The sequence below is a fragment of the Polyodon spathula genome, chromosome 5 (assembly GCF_017654505.1).
Source record: "Polyodon spathula isolate WHYD16114869_AA chromosome 5, ASM1765450v1, whole genome shotgun sequence".
In the NCBI taxonomy this organism is placed as follows: Eukaryota; Metazoa; Chordata; class Actinopteri; order Acipenseriformes; family Polyodontidae; genus Polyodon; species Polyodon spathula.
The window spans coordinates 70,274,808-70,293,341 of NC_054538.1; the positions used below are offsets into that span (position 1 = coordinate 70,274,808).

Genomic DNA, 18,534 nt, shown 5'->3' on the forward strand with positions numbered 1-18,534 from the left:
TAGTATAACCAGAGAATAGGCGCAACATTTTTAATTCAAACAACCTAATTAATATAAAAATACGGGAGGGTATATTTAAATGTCTGTGTCTGTGTTCCAATTTGGCCTTGCGCCACGACTGACACCGTGGTTTTAAGGTTGTTTTCGAAAACCGCAAGGGACAGTGCAAGACACTTGCCACCATAATGCTGTTATTATTATTATTATTATTATTATGGGGCTTGACATCAGCTTGCTGCAAAACTTACAGAATGAAGCTCTAGAAAGTATGACAAGAGTCTTGCATTGTCCCTGCGGAATTCAGATTAAAGTATTTCTGTTTATATTCATATGTATATTTATATTTCTATATCTTCTTGGGCTGGAGGTGCTGGACTTTGTCTCCATGCTGGTGAGGGCAGGAATGACCAAACTGAAGGCTCTGTAGGGCCCGGGGCTGGATGGCTGTGGCAGCTCAACTGAGGCTGCGCTCAGTGCGAGTGGTGGGGGTGTTCCTGGATCAGCTCCGCTCGGCACTGTCACCTCAGTCTGCGCGTATGCTGGACGGGGTGGAGCTGTACTTCGCTGACTCAGAGGATCTTTTACGTTGGGTGATGTTGTCCCCCACATTAGTTACTCAGGGATGCTGCTGGACCCTGTCAGGCTCTGCAGATTCACCTTCTAGGTGGCTGAGAAGAAGCCTGTACGTGATATGTGTGGTGAGGCATGCTCTGGCCCTGCAGGGGCTCCCAAACACACATTGCACCTGGGGGGTGGGGCACACAGCCAGCATGGAGAGCTCAGTACAAGCCCTCTATTCCTAAGAGATTTGGAGATTTGCAGAGGAGGATACTCCACTCATTGCCATCAAGTCTTTTATCAGTGTAATAACCCCAGGAGCACCAGACACCTGTCCTTTTTGTGGGGAGAGGGAGACTGAGCTCCATACCTATATGGCCTCTCCCTGCTTATATCCCCTAGTCACACTGCTAGCCATTTTATTTCAAAGACTCTCCCTAAGATTCAAAGAAGCAGTTTTTGTTATATGAGTGCAGTACAAGCAGAACAGGAGATTTAGATTTTAAAGAGCATAAATGATGACATGAGGTGGCAATGATAACATCAAGACTTTGGATTATTAGGTAGTGGGTCCTGTAGTTTTATCATTTTATACCCTAAATAATATTTTCATAACAGAACAGACTAGTAGTAATCTGTTACATGAGAAAAGAATGATAGTAGCAGCATTAAAACAATTGTGGTGTGATATGACACTGGAAATGGGAAGCTGAATAAATAATACTATTTTGTATCAATTTGTATCCAGTGTTGGTTTCATTTTTATGACTTTATCTAAAATAATGTTAGTTAGTCTAAGGTTACTGGTAACTCAGTTCTGTGAAACCAACCATTAAGGAATATTTTATACCCTCAAAATGAACAGACTAATATTCCAGTTCATTATCTCATTATGTCTTTATTATCATTAATATTTCTGCACTCCTTGTTTATATTTGGTATGTTTAATAAAGTTACTAATATAGTGTACCTGGGGGACAGTTTTTGACTGACAGTCTTAGAGGGGGTTTCTGTAATGAGGTCAGTATTAAAATGAGGGGTGTGTCCCATTACACTTCACCCCAGAAAGAGTGTTCGTCAGTTATTTTCAATTGCAAATCTTTAACAAACCCGCTGTTTTGGAGGGAAGATTACTTTTATACTTGCCCCCAAGAAGGTACAGTAAAATATGAAGGTGACGTTATTAACATTACAGATATACTTGAGTTCTGAAACTTTAATAAATAACGACTAAGCATATTAAAAAATATACTGTAGCAGGATAGTGTCAGGATTGAGACTTGTTAATGCTTGTAAAGCTGCAGTTCGTGGACTTTTATTAACAAAACCAACCAAACTCTAGAAGAAATTGACAAGGCACAGGGGCCAAAATAACAGGTTTAAGCAAAACAATAATGAATACTTACACTGAGGTCAGGCTGGGCATTCGCCTTCACTGACTAACACAGAAAACCAGTTTTAACATGCAGGTTAACTTCACCAAAACTTCCTTCCCCAGACATAGGATTTCTCCTTCCCTATATACATGTGGCCACCCCTCAATTAGAATCAATTACCTAATTGGGGAATGGCCACACCTGTGATTGTTGGCAGAGACAGATTTAGCTTCACCCTTGCCAACCTACATTCTGTGATGGGGTGCCCGTCTAACCCACTTTCTCCCCCTAAGCTGGAGTGAATTATTTTTACAGAGGGCTGCCCCAACACTGGCAGCAACTCTGGGCCCTCCGATGGTGATGAAGCTGGCAGCGGTGCTCGGCACTCCGGCAGGGGTGGAGACACTGGGCACTCTGGCAGGGGCGGCAGTGCTCGGCACTCTTGCAGGGTTGGAGATGCTGGGCACTCTGGCAGGGGCGGCGGTGCTCAGCACTCCGGCAGCGGTGGAGACACTGGGCACTCTGGCAGGGGCAGCGCTGCTCAGCACTCCGGCAGTGGTGGAGACACTGGGCACTCTGGCAGGGGCGGCGCTGCTCAGCACTCCGGCAGCGGTGGAGACACTGGGCACTCTGGCAAGGGCGGTGGTGCTCAGCACTCCGGCAGGGTTGGTGGCATGGGGCACTCTGTCAGTGGTGGGGCACTCTGTCAGGGAAGGCGGCTCTGGGCACTCCAGCTGTGGCCATGGCGCTGGGTACTCCGTCAGGAAGCTTGGGACGTGTGGACGCTGGATTTTCCAGACATATGGACACTGGACCTTCCAGACGCACACGAACGGATACTGGATCCTCTGGACGTGCAGCTGGTTTTTGCTATGCTCCACTCAGCAGCAGGTGTAATGGCTGGTGACCCTTCCCCGTCTGCTTGGAAATGACAAAGGCTCCTCCCCCTTTTCCACCGGAGATGGCAACAGCTTCTCCCCCTTTTCTTCTGGAGACGGCAATGGTTCCTCCCCTTTTGGCACTAGAGTTGGTAACAGCTCCTTTTCTTGCCTTCAGGAATGGCCACTCCTCCCCTTCCGTTTTGGGGCAGTTAGTTTCATCCTCTCCAGCATTCTGGCAGGCAACTTCTCCTCTTCTTCTTGGAGGGGGCAGCACACCACTATGTGCCCAAACTCCTTGCATGCAAGGCACTAACCTTGGTCGTCAATGTTTTAAAATATGGAGATCTGCATAAATAACACTCCTTGTACGCTTAATACACAGAAACGTGTCAGACACATGGAACTCAGATAAACTATGTACAGACACGTACAGCTGCAGTGCTCAAAGCTGTTGGATAATGTGCATTACAAAGCAATATTGGACACACTGAGTCTTCAATAATTTTACCAGTGTACACTGCCTATAGAAAGGGAAAGCCCCTTGAACTTTTTTGACATTTTGTTGTGTCAGTTTCATACATTTAAAAGAGGATTTTTTCCACTTATTTACACACCACACACCACACTCCACACTGTTAAGGGCAAAAAAAGTTTTTATTGAGAAAAAAATTATATATTAAAAATACAAAACTGAAAGATCATAATTGGATAAGTCTCCACCTCTTGAGTTAATACTTGTTGGACGCAACTTTGGCAGCAAATTACAGCTGTGAGTCTGTTGGGATAGGTCTCTACCAACTTGCAACACCTAGATTTGACAATATTTGACCATTCTTCTTTACAAAACTGTTCAAGCTCTGTCAAGTTCCTAAGGGAGCGCTGATGGACAGCAATCTTCAAGTCATGCCACAAATTTTCAATTGGATTTAGGTTGAGGCTCTGACTGGGCCACTCAAGGACATTTACCTTTTTGTTCCTTAGCCACTCCAGTGTAGCTTTGGCTGTGTGTTTTGAAAGGTGAACTTCCGGCCCAGTTTCAGCTTTCTTGCAGAGGGCAGCAGGTTTTCCTTAAGGACTCTGTACTTTGCTCCATTCATTTTCCATTCTATCTTGACAAGTGCCCCAGTCCCTGCTTCACAGTAGGGATGGTGTTCTTTGGGTGATGCACTGTGTTGGGTTTGTTCCAAACATAACACTTTGCATTTAGGCCAAAAAGTTCAATTTTAGTTTCGTCAGACCACAAAACTTTTTGCCACATGGCTACAGAATCTCCTGAGGTTTTTTTGCATACTTCAAATGGGATTCAAGGTGGTCTTTCTTCAGTAATGGCTTCCTTCTTGCCACCCTACCATACAAGGCAGATTTGTGGTGCTTAGGATATCGTTGTCACATTTTATGGTCAATACTTTGACCAGTCTTGACCATAAAAGCCTGTAGCTCCTCCAAAGTTGCCACTGGCTTCTTGGTAGCCTCTCTGATCAGTCTCCTTGCTTGGTCATCCAGTTTGGAGGGACGGCCTGTTCTAGGCAGGGTCTTGGTGAAGCCATAAACTTTCCACTTCTTAATAATCGTCTTGACTGTGCTCCAAGGGGTATTCAAGGCCTTTGATATTTTTTTTTATACCCATCACCTAATCTGTGCCTTTCAACAAATTTGTCCTGGAGTTCTTTTGAAAGTGCCTTGGTGCTCATGATTGCGTCTTTGCTTTGAAATGCACTATCCAGCAGAGGGAACCTACAGGAACTTCTGAATTTATCCTGAATGTGAATCACTACAATTTAACACAGGTGGAGGCCACTTGAGTTGTGATTTTGAAGGCAATTGGTTACACCTGAGCTAATTTAGGATTTCTATTACAAGGGGGGTTGTAATAGAGTTATTTCAGTTTTTATTTTTAATAAATTTTCTACAGGTCTTCTATCTGTCTTCTTCTTGCTGTTTAGATTCAGAAGTTTAAAGAGGTCAAACACCTCTCAAACATGTACATGGTACAACAATAATGATTCTAATAAGGATAGTAAACCAGTAGTGTTACTCTGACCAATCTTTTAGGTGATTAATAAGCCATTCTCCTTTTTTTGTTTTGTTTAGGTTCTAAAAAGGTCACATTCTGCTATTAATAATATATTCTAAAAAACATATATTGTATCATATATGAAATATACAGTTTTTAAATAAGAGTGCCTATCAAATATGTAACTTACAAACAAAGGAATTTGGTTGATATGATTAATAGTCACTAGGAATCTAGGGAAGTCTGTAAAAGTCCTTGGGCATTTTGTTTGCACTGTGCCTATTTTATAAAATCTGTTTTAAACATGCCGATAGAAAACAATGACATTAGTGTACATTTTTCATAGATGACAGATCCACATCTACTGATCAAGAAAATATACATGGATAGAGATTCCAATCATCTCTGCTCCCTTTAATCATTCCATGCATAACCCTCATTCACGTCCAAATGATTTCACTCGGCAGCAAAACAGTTAATTCTTACTGCTCCTTCTTTTGTGTCACAAATACTAACCCACTAACAACTATTTATGTCAAATCTTATGAGGAAATGCCTCCTATTATATTGTACACTGATAACATGACTTCATAAGTTTCGCTCCTGGCTCTGCTTTGCATACAATTAAACTTGCAGTCACTGCCAAAAGCATTAGATCAACACCCTGCCTAATTGGCTAATCCTTCTATTTTTAATATATTGAACTCTTTGCATGACTTTGACAGATATTCAGAGAGAAGGCCAGACTTCTTGTACTTAGGTAGGACATTCCAGAAGTGCTGCCTCATGAGTGCATCACGGCCCAAGTGGAAGTATAAAAAGGATGCCTTTTCTTTCGCTTTCCAGTACAGTTTTTGAGGTGTCAGCCCACTCAAGCAGAAGCAGTTCACAAGAAGAAAGGAAGGAAAGCTAACCACCAAGATGAGCAGAAGCCCAGAAAGGATTTCTTCCTACCGCCGCCATTTCGAGGACAGCAGCAGCAGCTCTGCCTTGTACCAGATGAGAGTATCCAGCCCCTCTCCACCACGGGCCAGGGAGGCCCGGCACCGCTCTGCCAGCTACACTCGGAGCTCTGCCACCAGGCGCACTGCAGAAGTGGGGAGGAGAACAACCTCGTCTACCCGCAGACCTCATATTGCCAGGTAGGGAACTTCAGACAGAAGCAAACAAACAGGAACAGAAGGGTGTAGGCTTTACAAGAAGTCAACAGAAATTTCAGTCCAGGTCTTTGTTCCAACCATGTCTTTTAATAAGAAATTGAACCAGTTAAACTCCTGAACAGGTAATTTAATTATACCTGTTAAAACTATAAGGGAATGGCTTTCCAGAGCTGGTTATTTATCCACTGGTTTACACATCCCCACATGTTGCTACAGCTGTTTAAGTAGCATACTTGACAACTTTTTACACTTTCAATGTTAAAGTCAGTTTTAAAGCTCTTTTCAAAATGTCTTATTGTCCTGTAGTGATTTAGAGGACAGATTTCAAACCCCAGTGCAACAGAGCGGACATTTTGAAAAGAGCTTTGAAACTGACTTGAAAGTTATAAACATAAAAAGCTGTCAGGATGTTAACAATGAAAAGAAATATTACATGCACATTACAGTACAACTTGCTGTGTGTGTTAACGGTAGCGTACTTTACATATAATTTAGATAGGTTAGGAGCCCAGGTAAAGATGACAGAAGGCGGTGTTAACTACAATTTTCACCTACACACAGACACATTTTCTGTCATTCTTATTTTTAAAAATATGGTTTAGTCTTGAGTATCATGTGTACATTTAAGCTAGACATTGAACTGCAATACTGTCTTCTTTAGCTATATTGTTTATACAGCCTCCATTAAGCCTCTATAATAATAATAATAATAATAATAATAATAATAATAATAATAATAATAATAATAATAATAATAATTAGACTTGTTATTGTTATTTTAATACAAACAATAAGACAACACAGGACAGATTTACTGTTCATATACATTCTATACGTTTTAATATGTTACTATAAGCACTTCTTATAATCTACACCACTATATGCTTACATTTTTTGAAGTAGACTATATATTACATTATTTAAAAATGCAAAAAAAAAAAAAGAATGTAGGCTTACAGTATTTTAATATTTGACCGCACAAAATCTTAGTAAACAATCTCAGTGAGCTCTATAAAGTGGGTTGACTACTTCAGTATAAATTCAGGACCTATCGGTAAGAAGATCAAAGAAAAGTATTACGGTCTACAGTTGTCATCAATAACCCAAAAGCAGCACGTCTGCTCGACATAACAGATAGAACTGAGATTGCAATTGCGTGCAGTCGAAATAGCACATCTAAAGGCTTTTACGTCGTACCCACTCAGTCACACATAGGCATTCGCTTCACGCGTGTGTCATAAATCAAATATTATTACAAGGTGGCAATCTTGTGTTATTTATTACATCTCTAATTACATTTCGACGGCGTGCGTACATTAGATAAAATAATGGAGCACGTCAATTCACAATGTAATTGCCTCTTTTAATATTTAGTTTAGCAATGCCTTCATCGATATTGACAAATTAAGCTGCAACCACATTACACGATGGTCTTATCTAAAAATGATTTAGGCATGTTGTTTTCTCCCTGAATGCGCTGATGAATATGCGCAATGAGCATTAATTAATGTTCCTTTCAGCATGGGGGCAATCTGTCTGGGTGTTGGCATTGGGCCAGCTATGGATCTAGAAACAGCTGCTGCCGCAAACCAGGAATTCCTTAGCACGAGGACCAGCGAGAGGAAGGAGATGGTCGTTCTGAACGACAGACTGGCAGTCTACATTGAGAAGGCAAGGCGTCCATTTCATACATATTTTTAAATGATGCCCGCATCAACATGTATTCCAACTGAATAGCCGTTTAATCACTTATTTCTCTATTCATTTAAAACGTTTTGTTTTACAGTGCAGGCTAAATATAGGCTATTCATTTCTGTACTTTAAAATCAATATAACCAAAGACAATTTCGTATATGGTTTATTTTGGTCGCGCTCATGTAGAACAATCTGATTCAAGTTAATTTGATATATCCGCCTTGCCATTCAAATACTACGCAAACGTTTTTTTTTTTTTTTTTAAATGGCTAGGTTTAAATATGTTCTGATTTTATGGAATATCGTTGACTAAATTACTTTGATTTAGCCACGCATGAGTGCGCGTAGCTGTATAACAGACTGACAGAAATATATCTCAGTGGTTGACATTATCAGAAACACACACACACACACACACACATACCGGGTAGCTCTTTCACCTGCGTTTAAACATGGCTAAATTCTAACTTCATCAACGAGGTGTTACGGATACTGTGTAACCCCCATTATTAGGTTCGAACATTAGAACAACAAAACAAACTTCTGGAATCGGAGATCGAGGCTCTCCATAACCGCTACATCAAACCATCGGGTCTGAGGCTACTCTACGAAGAACAACTCCGAGAACTGAAGAAGATTGCTGAGCAAATGAAAGTCCAAAGGGTAAGCTGTCGTTTTTTCCGTTGCTTAATTTAGAAGGCGCGCACATCAAGTTTACAGTGGCATAATTTGACATAGTTTCTATATGTGAGGTAAAACCAAGTAAAGAACTTGCATTTAATATAAATGTACGTAAAATGTTTGTTTATAGTTGAACCCGTAGCGATTCATCTTCTACAGTATCAATATGACTTTCTATCTACCAACCGTTGTATTCATTTTTTATTGATTTATTTAATAAGCACATACTGACATTTCAAGTCCCTATTGTAATGGATAGGTTGCAATTATATTAGTTTCTTTCTAGAAAAGATTTGTCACCTTTGCTTTACCATCTTCTTTGGTCTAAAGGAGCACGAGACGTAGCCTCACTACAAAAGGTGAAGGGTTACGTAAAGAGTTTAGTCTAACTCACAGATAGAGTGTTTTGTTAAATGTGACACACGGAAGGGCACTTGACACTGAACAATACGCACGACCACCAACTAGCTGTTTGGTAATACACTACTTTTGCAATTTGCACACTGACAAATGAAAAGCTTTTATGCGTTTTTTTACTTTTCAGAAGAGAATATATCATCGTTTATCTTTCTTCGTTAATGGATAAAAATGTGTATTGTAACCTACAGGACATGGCTGTGGCCGCAAAGGAAGCTATGGCAGGACAGTTAGAGATGATCAAAGCCAAGTATGAAGAGGCCCTTGAAGCCAGAAAGAAAGCCGAACTGGAAATCGAAACTTTACGCCCTGTAAGAAGCCAGACATTGTTTGTATTTGATGTTATCATAGAATATATTCAAGTTGACCGGGGAGAATTGTATTTCACTAAAACCGTGGGATGAAGTAATTAATCAATAAGGCTATTGGTCAAGGGGGGTATTTATTAAATCTGGTAATAAATAAATTGCATTATTATTAATTACAACATCTGCATTTTTCACACCTAGGATGTCGATGCTGCCACAGCTGCACGAATTGCTCTGGAAAAACAGCTGGAAAATCTGGAAGTGGAACTCGAATTTCTTCAAAGGGTGCACAACGAGGTGCTAACCCTAATCTAATCTTCTTTTTACGCTCCGCATATTATGACTTAAATGATGGCAACTTCTTTACTGTTGTGTTTTGTTTTTAAAAAAGGAAATCGAAGAGCTAATGAAGCAGATATATAACGCAGCTGCTTCAGTCAGTATTGCTTTCTCCATCCCCGATCTGGCATCCACTCTGAAACAGATTCAAGCTGAATATGAAGATATCGCGGCCAAAAACCTACAGGTAAAGAATGCTAAGCATGTTTTTTATCTTTTTATATAGATATATATATATATATATATATATATATATATATATATATATATATATATATATATATAATAAAGCAATAAATACATCATATTTAAAAAAAAAAAAAAAAGAAATCTGGTACGTCATTAAATTTTTTTTGACAAGAACAAAATTCATCGGATATAATAGAATTATATATTCTTCATTCGATTTGGTTTCCCAAGCAGATAAAATTTCAAGTAATAGTGTTATAATATTATATAAAAAATAGTTAAAATTTTATTTTTTATTACGTTAATAGAGCGAACATAAAAAAAACGTTTTTGCAAGCTCTTTGAAGAAAATTTCTTTCTTTTTTAAAAATAAATCTAAGGACCAGACCTTCTTGTATAAAGAAAGAAAGAAGACAAAGAAATTTTAGGGGGAACTTTAAAAATTCTTTAATACATACATTATTATTTATTATTATTATTATTATTATTATTATTATTATTATTATTATTATTATTATATTATTATTATTATTTTGCAGGAAATGGACGATTGGTATAAAACGAAGTTTGCTGATCTAAACGGCACTTCCACTAAACGCTTAGAAAAAACCAGACACTTGAGACAAGAAATTACAGACTGTAAAAGAAACGTAAGTCACAAATACCATTATAAATTCTAATTTGACAACATTTTTAATTTCTCTGAATGCATTTTTAGTTGTGTTTCAATTTTACGTTGCCAGGAACTATTCTAAAATGTATAATAATTTGCAGTTTTCTAGGATTTACAGAATACACGGAATTTTCTAATTATAATTATTGGTGAAAAAAAGATAAAGAAACAAAAAACAAAGAATAGTCTTCGCAATTATGGGAAATTACTTAACAATACGTTTTATTAACTAATTATGTGTTGCTTATTATTATTATTATTATTATTATTATTATTATTATTATTATTATTATTATTATTATTATTATTAGTCGTAGTAGAAGTAGAAGTAGTTTTACTATAGCCTATATCCTATTATCAAACAAGAAATTCTAAATATCGATCTTAATTCGGGTGGATACTGTTTACAGAACTGTTATAATATCTGGTATTTCAGAATTCTGTTATACAGGTTAAAATATTGAAATATTAGGCTAACACAGGTCCACTGCGTTTACATGATAAGTGTAGGCGCTGCTTTAGGTGCACTAGGAAGACTAGAACACTCAACTGTGAAATTGTTTGTACATATGGGTTTAAAATGAGCTGTTTGATATATAAAATGCCTTTTACTTTTTACTTTTTTACAGATTCAGGGCAAAGAGAGAGAAGTGGAAAGCTTGAAAAACAAAAACGCTGCTTTGGAAATGCAAATCAAGGAAGCGCAAGAAAAATACAAGAAAGAGATTGAAGACCTAGAGGTACGGGTTACAGTCCCGCTTCATTAAGGGCTCTATTCTCGCGTGGTTTACACGCAATTTACAAGTGAGAATAGTACACTAATAGTTATACAAAAAATACATATATGTAAATAATTATACTGCAAACTGTACAGTAAGAATGTGCCATTGACATATTAACGTTTTCAGATTAAAATGTTAGCGATGTTTTAAATTTCTTCTCAGATGGTCAAAAACATATGATACCAAATGAATGACGCTGCATAACAAGTACATTGATGTAATTTCAGGAAAAGATACTTAAGCTTAAGATGGACCTCAAAACTACTAAAGAGAAAATTGCCCTCCACCTTCGTGAATATCAGGATCTACTGAATATTAAAATGGCTCTTGATATTGAGATTACCACATACAGGTGACACTTTATTATTATTATTATTATTATTATTATTATTATTATTATTATTATTATTATTATTATTAGACTGAATAGTATATTACCTTGGCTAAATATCACACCAGTCGAGGTTATTTTCAAAGCTTGGTAAATTATGTCAAGTAAATCTTTGCTAAAGCAAATCACATTTACTAAAACAACACCACATAATTATTTGTAAAACAGTACAAAATCAAAATAGAAGTAGCATAATTATTGAAATGATTTTTAAAAAGTGCAACATTTTATTTGTTTATTTATTGTTAGCGTATTTCCTTATACCTCCTGAAAAAAATAACATTGAATTAACAGACAGCAATTTGCTATAGGTTATACAAGGCATACTACCGTCAGATTTCTAAAAAACTAAACAAAACAGTACAAACAAACAAACAAAAAAACACCGCTAATGTTAAAAAGCTTAAAATAAATATCCTAGGAAGTTAATGTAACAGCTCCTGCATTCGCGTTCGTCTTGTATATCTGGTTCCTTAACCCTATCAGTTGATGGTGCACATTTTACAGGACGGTAAATAGTGAGTGAACTCGGCGCATATCTTCAATAGGAACAGTGGGTCTGAACGCAGGTGCGGGCGGCGGTGTTGTTTTTTTTTAACCCGCTTCTTGAAAAAAAACCACGAAAACAATTATAGCCTATTTAAGAACCAGTTGGCGCAACGGAGGGCGATATTGCTGTCTGTATTATTGCTATAAGGTCACCTGTAAACACAACATCAGGAACACGAGCGGCATACTTACTCTTTGTTTTTTTGCCTCACAAAAGGAAACTTATTGAAGGTGAAGATTCAAGGCTGAGCACCATGACGAGAAGCATGGGTATAATGAGTGGACGCTTCGGACTCTGCGGAATGGGACACGGCGATCGACAAGGCCTTGGACACGGGCAAATCGGTGCTCTTGAGAGCATTTCCAAAGAACAGGCGGTGGAGACGACTGAGAGAAAAACTGTACTCATCAGGTAAAAGTAACCTTTTTTAAATTGAAATAAAATCTACTATTACGTTAAATTAGGCGTTATTTATATGACATCTGTTTATAAAATTAACCTTTAGGAAGTTCCTTAAGAAACATGCACTACTTTTTGAGTGGGTCCCATAGTTTGTGTTTTTCTATAACTTGGAATGGATGAATGCATAAAATCATACTGTAAATACCCACATATTTGATTTACCCACTGTTTACGTGCTGTTTACGTGCTGGAAGAAGGGTTTGCTCGCCCTCTGAAAGCTGAAAGCCCTTATTACAGCGCGTAAATAGCGCGTAAACCGAGAATGGGGCCCTTTTAGTCACATTTTCTTAGATAGCTTGTCATTTAGAATATGTTAATTGGATCATATTTCTTCAAAACAACTGTATTTATCGTGGGTGACCTATATTATAAAAAAAGAAACAAAAACACACACACACACACACACACACACACACACACACACACACACACACACACACACACACACACACACACACACACATTATTATTATTATTATTATTATTATTATTTGCTAAAATAAACACTTTAAAATGATGATTGCATACACATTATATTCAAATAAGGTTCCCTTTTGCATTTTATGTCAATACGTTTTTATTACAGTAGATTGTAAACACATCTTAGTATTTGTATACTTTACACTAGTGTTTATTTCTGGAACACTTTTTGTGTGTGTGTCTAAGTATTATTAGAACGTATAGTTAATCACAATGTGGCTACATTTCCATATGATACAAGCTATTTACTAAACATACATTTAATATGGCTGTATGACATCAATATCAGGGGCTAAATACAAATATTACATCATACTTCGTTATAAATGTGTGGTCATATTTTTTTAGTTCCCATTAAATCTATAGCAGTCCATTTTGACTATTCATAAGTTGCTATTACAAAAGATCTCAGAACAAATGTTTAAGATTTAAACATGCAACTGATTTAATTGTCTGAGAAAATACTTCATATGCACTAAAACCAACAATGAAATATCACAATGTGAAGTAGAAAGTAAGACATATTTTAAAATTGTGTGTGTGTGTGTGTGTGTGTGTGTGTGTGTGTGTGTGTGTGTGGATACAGTCTTTAAGATTGGTATTTAATGCTGGATTTCATATTTCCTCAGAACAGTTAAAACCGATGAGGATAAGGTACTTAAAGACACTCAAGAGAGGACAATAACCATTACTGGTGCTGGGGACGACACCGACGAGGACTAAGTCATGGAGTTTCTACCAAATAATACAAATAAATAACATAGCCTGAAGAATTTGTGAATTAATATTTCTAACAATAAGTGCTTTAAAACTATAATATACTGAATGTTCTGGACTGGTGTCTTGCAAATGTACCTTACAGTGCCTTGGCTTGTGTGAACAGAAATAAAGTTATCAAAAATCTATTTGTTCTTTGTGTGATTTATTATTATTATTATTATTATTATTATTATTATTATTATTATTATTATTATTATTATTATTATTATTATGTTACATAGCCAAAATCCTATTCTCAAACAAGACATCATAAATGTCGATCTTGATTAAGGTGGATATTGTTTACAGAACTGATTTAAGTGTTATGCCATTTTTTTAAAAATAAAGTTTAAAACATTAACAAATCTGTGAAGTATGAGCTTTTAGGTCCACTATACAATAACTATAGTCTAACATTTCTTTTCTGAGTAGTTTGTGAAAAATGTGTATTTAAGTTGTAGGAGCCAATTTGCTTTTCTGGCTCACTGCACATGCGCAATGAAAAGACTAAGAACAGAGGATGGGAAAATACAAGCAAATGACTTTTGTGCTACGAGTGCAAGAACAATGGAAGATTACAAAGTGTGAAATGTGTGCAAAACTGGTTAAATAAAAGATACACAGATGAAGTGCTGGCACTGAGTGATGCAACCCCTGTGGAGAATGTTCTCAATGTTACCTATGCAAACTGTTAATATGCTAATAGTGCTATTGTGAATTTGCTAACATAACTGTGTGCTGAATGCTGATTGGTGAAACATATATTTCTTACTGCGTAGTCACTACCGATTGACACTAACAATAAGCATAAAGCAGTCCCTTAAGGACATAACTAGAGCAATTTACTACACCATTGAACATGTGTGATTGTCTCTCCAGAGCTCCCTTTCAGTGGGTAGAGAGAAAAGTAAACACAGTCCAGTAAACTCGTTTATTTAAAACAAAATGTAAGTGGTCTCTACCTAAATATTATGTTGTGCTAAATCTTACTGCACTTCACACTGTCAAACGAACAGATAATTCCAATTAAAAAAGCTCATAATTTTTCTTTTACTTGTTCTTGATTTTCCTTTTCTTGGAGTGTTATACACAGCAAACCTTCCTCCTGGTCAGACTATCATGGTCTCAGTCTTGGTGTCTAATCCCTTATATACAATACCTTTGTGGCAGAGCAAAGCTCTGCCCTTTTTAAATTGGCAGGGATGGGGTTAATTTCCCCTACCTGCCTGGGTTTATTATGTTCAGGTGGCTGGGGCTGATTAGTTGATTAGGTTAATTAACTATCAATCAGTGTCCAGTCACCTGACATAAAAGGAGGCCTCTGCTTCTCATTTGAGAGGAGGGAGCTGAGGAAGCAGGTTGGTGGTTTGTTTGAAAGTTTGAAAGTTTGAAAGTTTGAAAGTTTGAAAGTTTGAAAGTTTGAAAGTTTGAAAGTTTGAAAGTTTGAAAGTTTGAAAGTTTGAATCCAGTGAAGGCATTGCCCAGCCTGGAAATTGTTATTTTTGCTTTTTGTCTTGCTTTATTTGTGGTTAAATCCCTTTATTTTGGCCCTTGTGCCCTTTCATTTTTGTGTTTATTTATAATAAAATAGTTATTTTTTTGAACTGCAGACTGTCTCTGGGCCTCTATCCACTTGCCAGCCTGCCACATTTGGTGTCAGCAGTGGGATAGCGCCACCTAGAGGCTCAGAGCAATATTTTTTTTTTTTGAATTTTTGGGATAATTATTTTTTTAAAAACATGGGAAAGAGCAGACAGCGGCAAAGGCAGGACAAGCAGCAGCTGAAGAAATGTAAGCTGCTGCAGCCACCACTGGAAGACCCGGCCAGCCTCTTCCCCTGGTGTTCCTGGTGCGGGAAGGAGGACCATCGTTGGCGGTCCTGCCCAGATGTGCCACCGGCAAACTGGTGTGGCCGGTGTGAGGAGGATGGCTGGGCAGGATGCCCCTACAACCAGGCCCAGGAAGAGAGGCAGTGTTCACCCCGGGCATCAGGGTCCACCCCACTACCTCCAGCACCACCACCTTCACCACCGTCCCAGGAGATCTGGGACTGGTTGATGCACCCTGAGGCAGACCTCGTCCACGATCTCCCCATAGTTATCGACATGCTGTGGTGTCGAGATGGGGAGAGGTGGGAACAGTGGGAGGAACAACACCACCCAGCGTCCTTCCCAGAAGTTGCCCTCATGGTGGTTAATTACCTGGCGGTAGACATGGGAGATGCCCAGGTCACTCCAATAAAGAGGGGTGAGCAGCCGCCGCCGCCGCTCCCAGAGCCCGAGAGGGGTGAGCAGCCGCCGCCGCTCCCAGAGCCCGAGAGGGAGGAGCCGCCGCCGGGTGCTCCCAGAGCCCGCCGCCGCTCCCAGAGCCCGAGAGAGCAGCCGCCGCCGCCGCTCCCAGAGCCCGAGAGGGGTGAGCAGCCGCCGCCGCCGCTCCCAGAGCCCGAGAGGGGTGAGCAGCAGCCGCCGCCGCTCTGAGAGCCCGAGAGGGGTGAGCAGCAGCCGCCGCCGCTCCCAGAGCCCGAGAGGGGTGAGCAGCAGCCGCCGCCGCTCCCAGAGCCCGAGAGGGGTGAGCAGCCGCCGCCGCTCCCAGAGCCCGAGAGGGAGGAGCTATGGCCCAAGGATGCCTGCCCTGCACCGCCCAGGGATGCCACGCCCGCTCTGCTCAGGGATGACTCATTTGGATCGCCTGGGGTTGCCTGCTGCTCCGCGTCGCCTGGGACTGCTGGTGTCTCCTTTTTGTTTTCTAGGGTTGCCGAGGGTCCACTGCCATCGCCGTCTCCACCACCAGAGAAAGCCGGGTCGCCGTCGCTGTACTACCTTGGAGATCCGAGGCCCCCTCAACCAAAGAAGGCTTGGGGGCTCTGACATCAACCCCGCCCACCACCACCCACCATAACAGCCCACCCAAGGGACATAATTGGACTCTTGGGGGGGGGGGGGAGTTGGCCGATTGCGGCCGGTGTACGTTGTACATGGGGGGAGGTGTGTGGCAGAGCAAAGCTCTGCCCTTTTTAAATTGGCAGGGATGGGGTTAATTTCCCCTACCTGCCTGGGTTTATTATGTTCAGGTGGCTGGGGTTGATTAGGTTAATTAATGATCAATCAACGTCCAGTCACCTGACATAAAAGGAGGCCTCTGCTTCTCATTTGAGAGGAGGGAGCTGAGGAAGCAGGTTGGTGTTTTGTTTGTATGTTTGAATCCAGTGAAGGCATTGTCCAGCCTGGAAATTGTTATTTTTGCTTTTTGTCTTGCTTTATTTGTGGTTAAATCCCTTTATTTTGGCCCTTGTGCCCTTTCATTTTTGTGTTTATTTATAATAAAATAGTTATTTTTTTTGAACTGCAGACTGTCTCTGGGCCTCTATCCATTTGGCAGCCTGCCACAACCTTATATACACTCCTTCACATATACTGAATGTGCAGGGCCCCTACCCTGTCACAATCAGGCTAAGGTGTATAGCTGCTTATGCAAAGCTGGCTTTTTGAGAGAGTGATTGCAACACTTGCTTGGGGAGTGCATGATGATCAGTTCATGCCCACTCTTGACTTTGCGACTGTAAAACAGGATTTTCTTAAACTGGCAGATGTTGATTCACCAAGATCTATGGGAGGACCAGTTTAGTATGCTTTATTGCGTGATGCTCTGCTATGATGAATGCTGACCCCTACAAGTGAGAGGATGTTACAAGTCCATGGGGCCTGATTTTGATTAAACACTTTAAAATGCAAACATTTGTGCAGAATTGCACTATCCCCTACATAATCCACTTTTTCCATGCTAAATCTTTAGGGGAAAACAAAGCCAAAGTCAGCAGGGGTCGAGCACCAGACACCAAACATGCTGCTCAGTAAAAATATATTTTCTTTCTCATTTGAGCTGTGATGGTTTTTCACTGTGCACACTGTAGTCAAATGCTATTTATAAACTAGATTTTGTTTGTTTTTAAGATATACGATAAGATACACACAGTAAAAATGACGATGATAGCCAGTTTGTTTTTAAAATTTCCAGAACGCACCATTATTGTTATTTATTGTATACTGTTACTAGTCAGACATTAGAATTGTTTGTACAAAATGCTTGTTTTTATTATCAAACCATGTAACCAAGACGAAGGATTTGGGTTACCCTCCCGACTAGACTGCATTCTCAGACAATAACCCTGGTGTAAACTGGGAGCATGTAAATCCCAAAGGTTGTATACATGTACCAGCTATATTTTCATATTAATTGAACAAACCTGTCAACACCACCAGCGCGTTATATAGCTTATTTACAGACTACTGAATATGAATTATTAATAAAGTTACCACTATGTTATCAACAAATAATGGTTTTGGAATACACTGGAGACTAATAGAGATATTTTATAGAATACTGTATGACAGTATGCAACAATTAATCGAGAGAGCCTTGTGTTTCAAATGTATTCTGTCCACACCAACAAATGATAATTGGAAAGTGATCCTATATTTCCTTCAATAGAGTACTGATGCTGGCGGATGAAAAAAAGACAGAAATCTTCGAAGTGACATTTCATTTGATAATCAAGGCACAGATGCACAAATGGCACTTTCCCTTTTTTCTGTGTGTGTCTAACACATTTCTGAAAAATAAACATGAATTAATTATATATACACACACAGACACAAACAGAAACACACATGCATCAGATATTATGTAGACTACAAGCTGTGTGCAGATTTATGTTTTTCATCAATATGTTCTTAATATATTTCTAAAGAAAAAGTAATACACAGATTTAAAGGAAACGTGTTAAATAAATTGGAACAGAATACTGAAAAAACTGACCATA

At 39.2% G+C, this 18,534-nt stretch overlaps 1 protein-coding gene across 2 annotated transcripts; it reads left to right on the forward strand.

Moving 5' to 3' along the window:
* The first annotated feature begins 5,683 nt into the window (after positions 1-5,683).
* LOC121316249 (glial fibrillary acidic protein-like) lies at positions 5,684-13,859 on the forward strand. 2 transcript variants are annotated; one of them, XM_041251197.1, is made up of 11 exons: positions 5,684-5,971; positions 7,510-7,660; positions 8,198-8,347; positions 8,974-9,093; positions 9,292-9,387; positions 9,482-9,616; positions 10,158-10,268; positions 10,921-11,031; positions 11,301-11,425; positions 12,231-12,425; positions 13,586-13,859. In XM_041251197.1, exons 1-11 carry the CDS (start codon positions 5,751-5,753, stop codon positions 13,677-13,679), a joined length of 1,509 nt encoding a protein of 502 aa, XP_041107131.1. In that variant the 5' UTR covers positions 5,684-5,750; the 3' UTR covers positions 13,680-13,859. The 2 variants fall into 2 exon arrangements, with proteins under 2 accessions (XP_041107131.1, XP_041107132.1); XM_041251198.1 differs by having other exon boundaries at positions 13,591-13,676.
* Positions 13,860-18,534: the final 4,675 nt, after the last annotated feature.

Coding starts and splice junctions, on each gene's coding strand:
- LOC121316249 (XM_041251197.1), top strand. CDS start 5,751: ATGAGCAGAAGCCCAGAAAGGATTTCTTCCTACCGCCGCCATTTCGAG. Junction 5,972..7,509: donor CGCAGACCTCATATTGCCAG/GTAGGGAACTTC, acceptor TGTTCCTTTCAG/CATGGGGGCAATCTGTCTGG. Junction 9,617..10,157: donor TCGCGGCCAAAAACCTACAG/GTAAAGAATGCT, acceptor ATTATTTTGCAG/GAAATGGACGATTGGTATAA.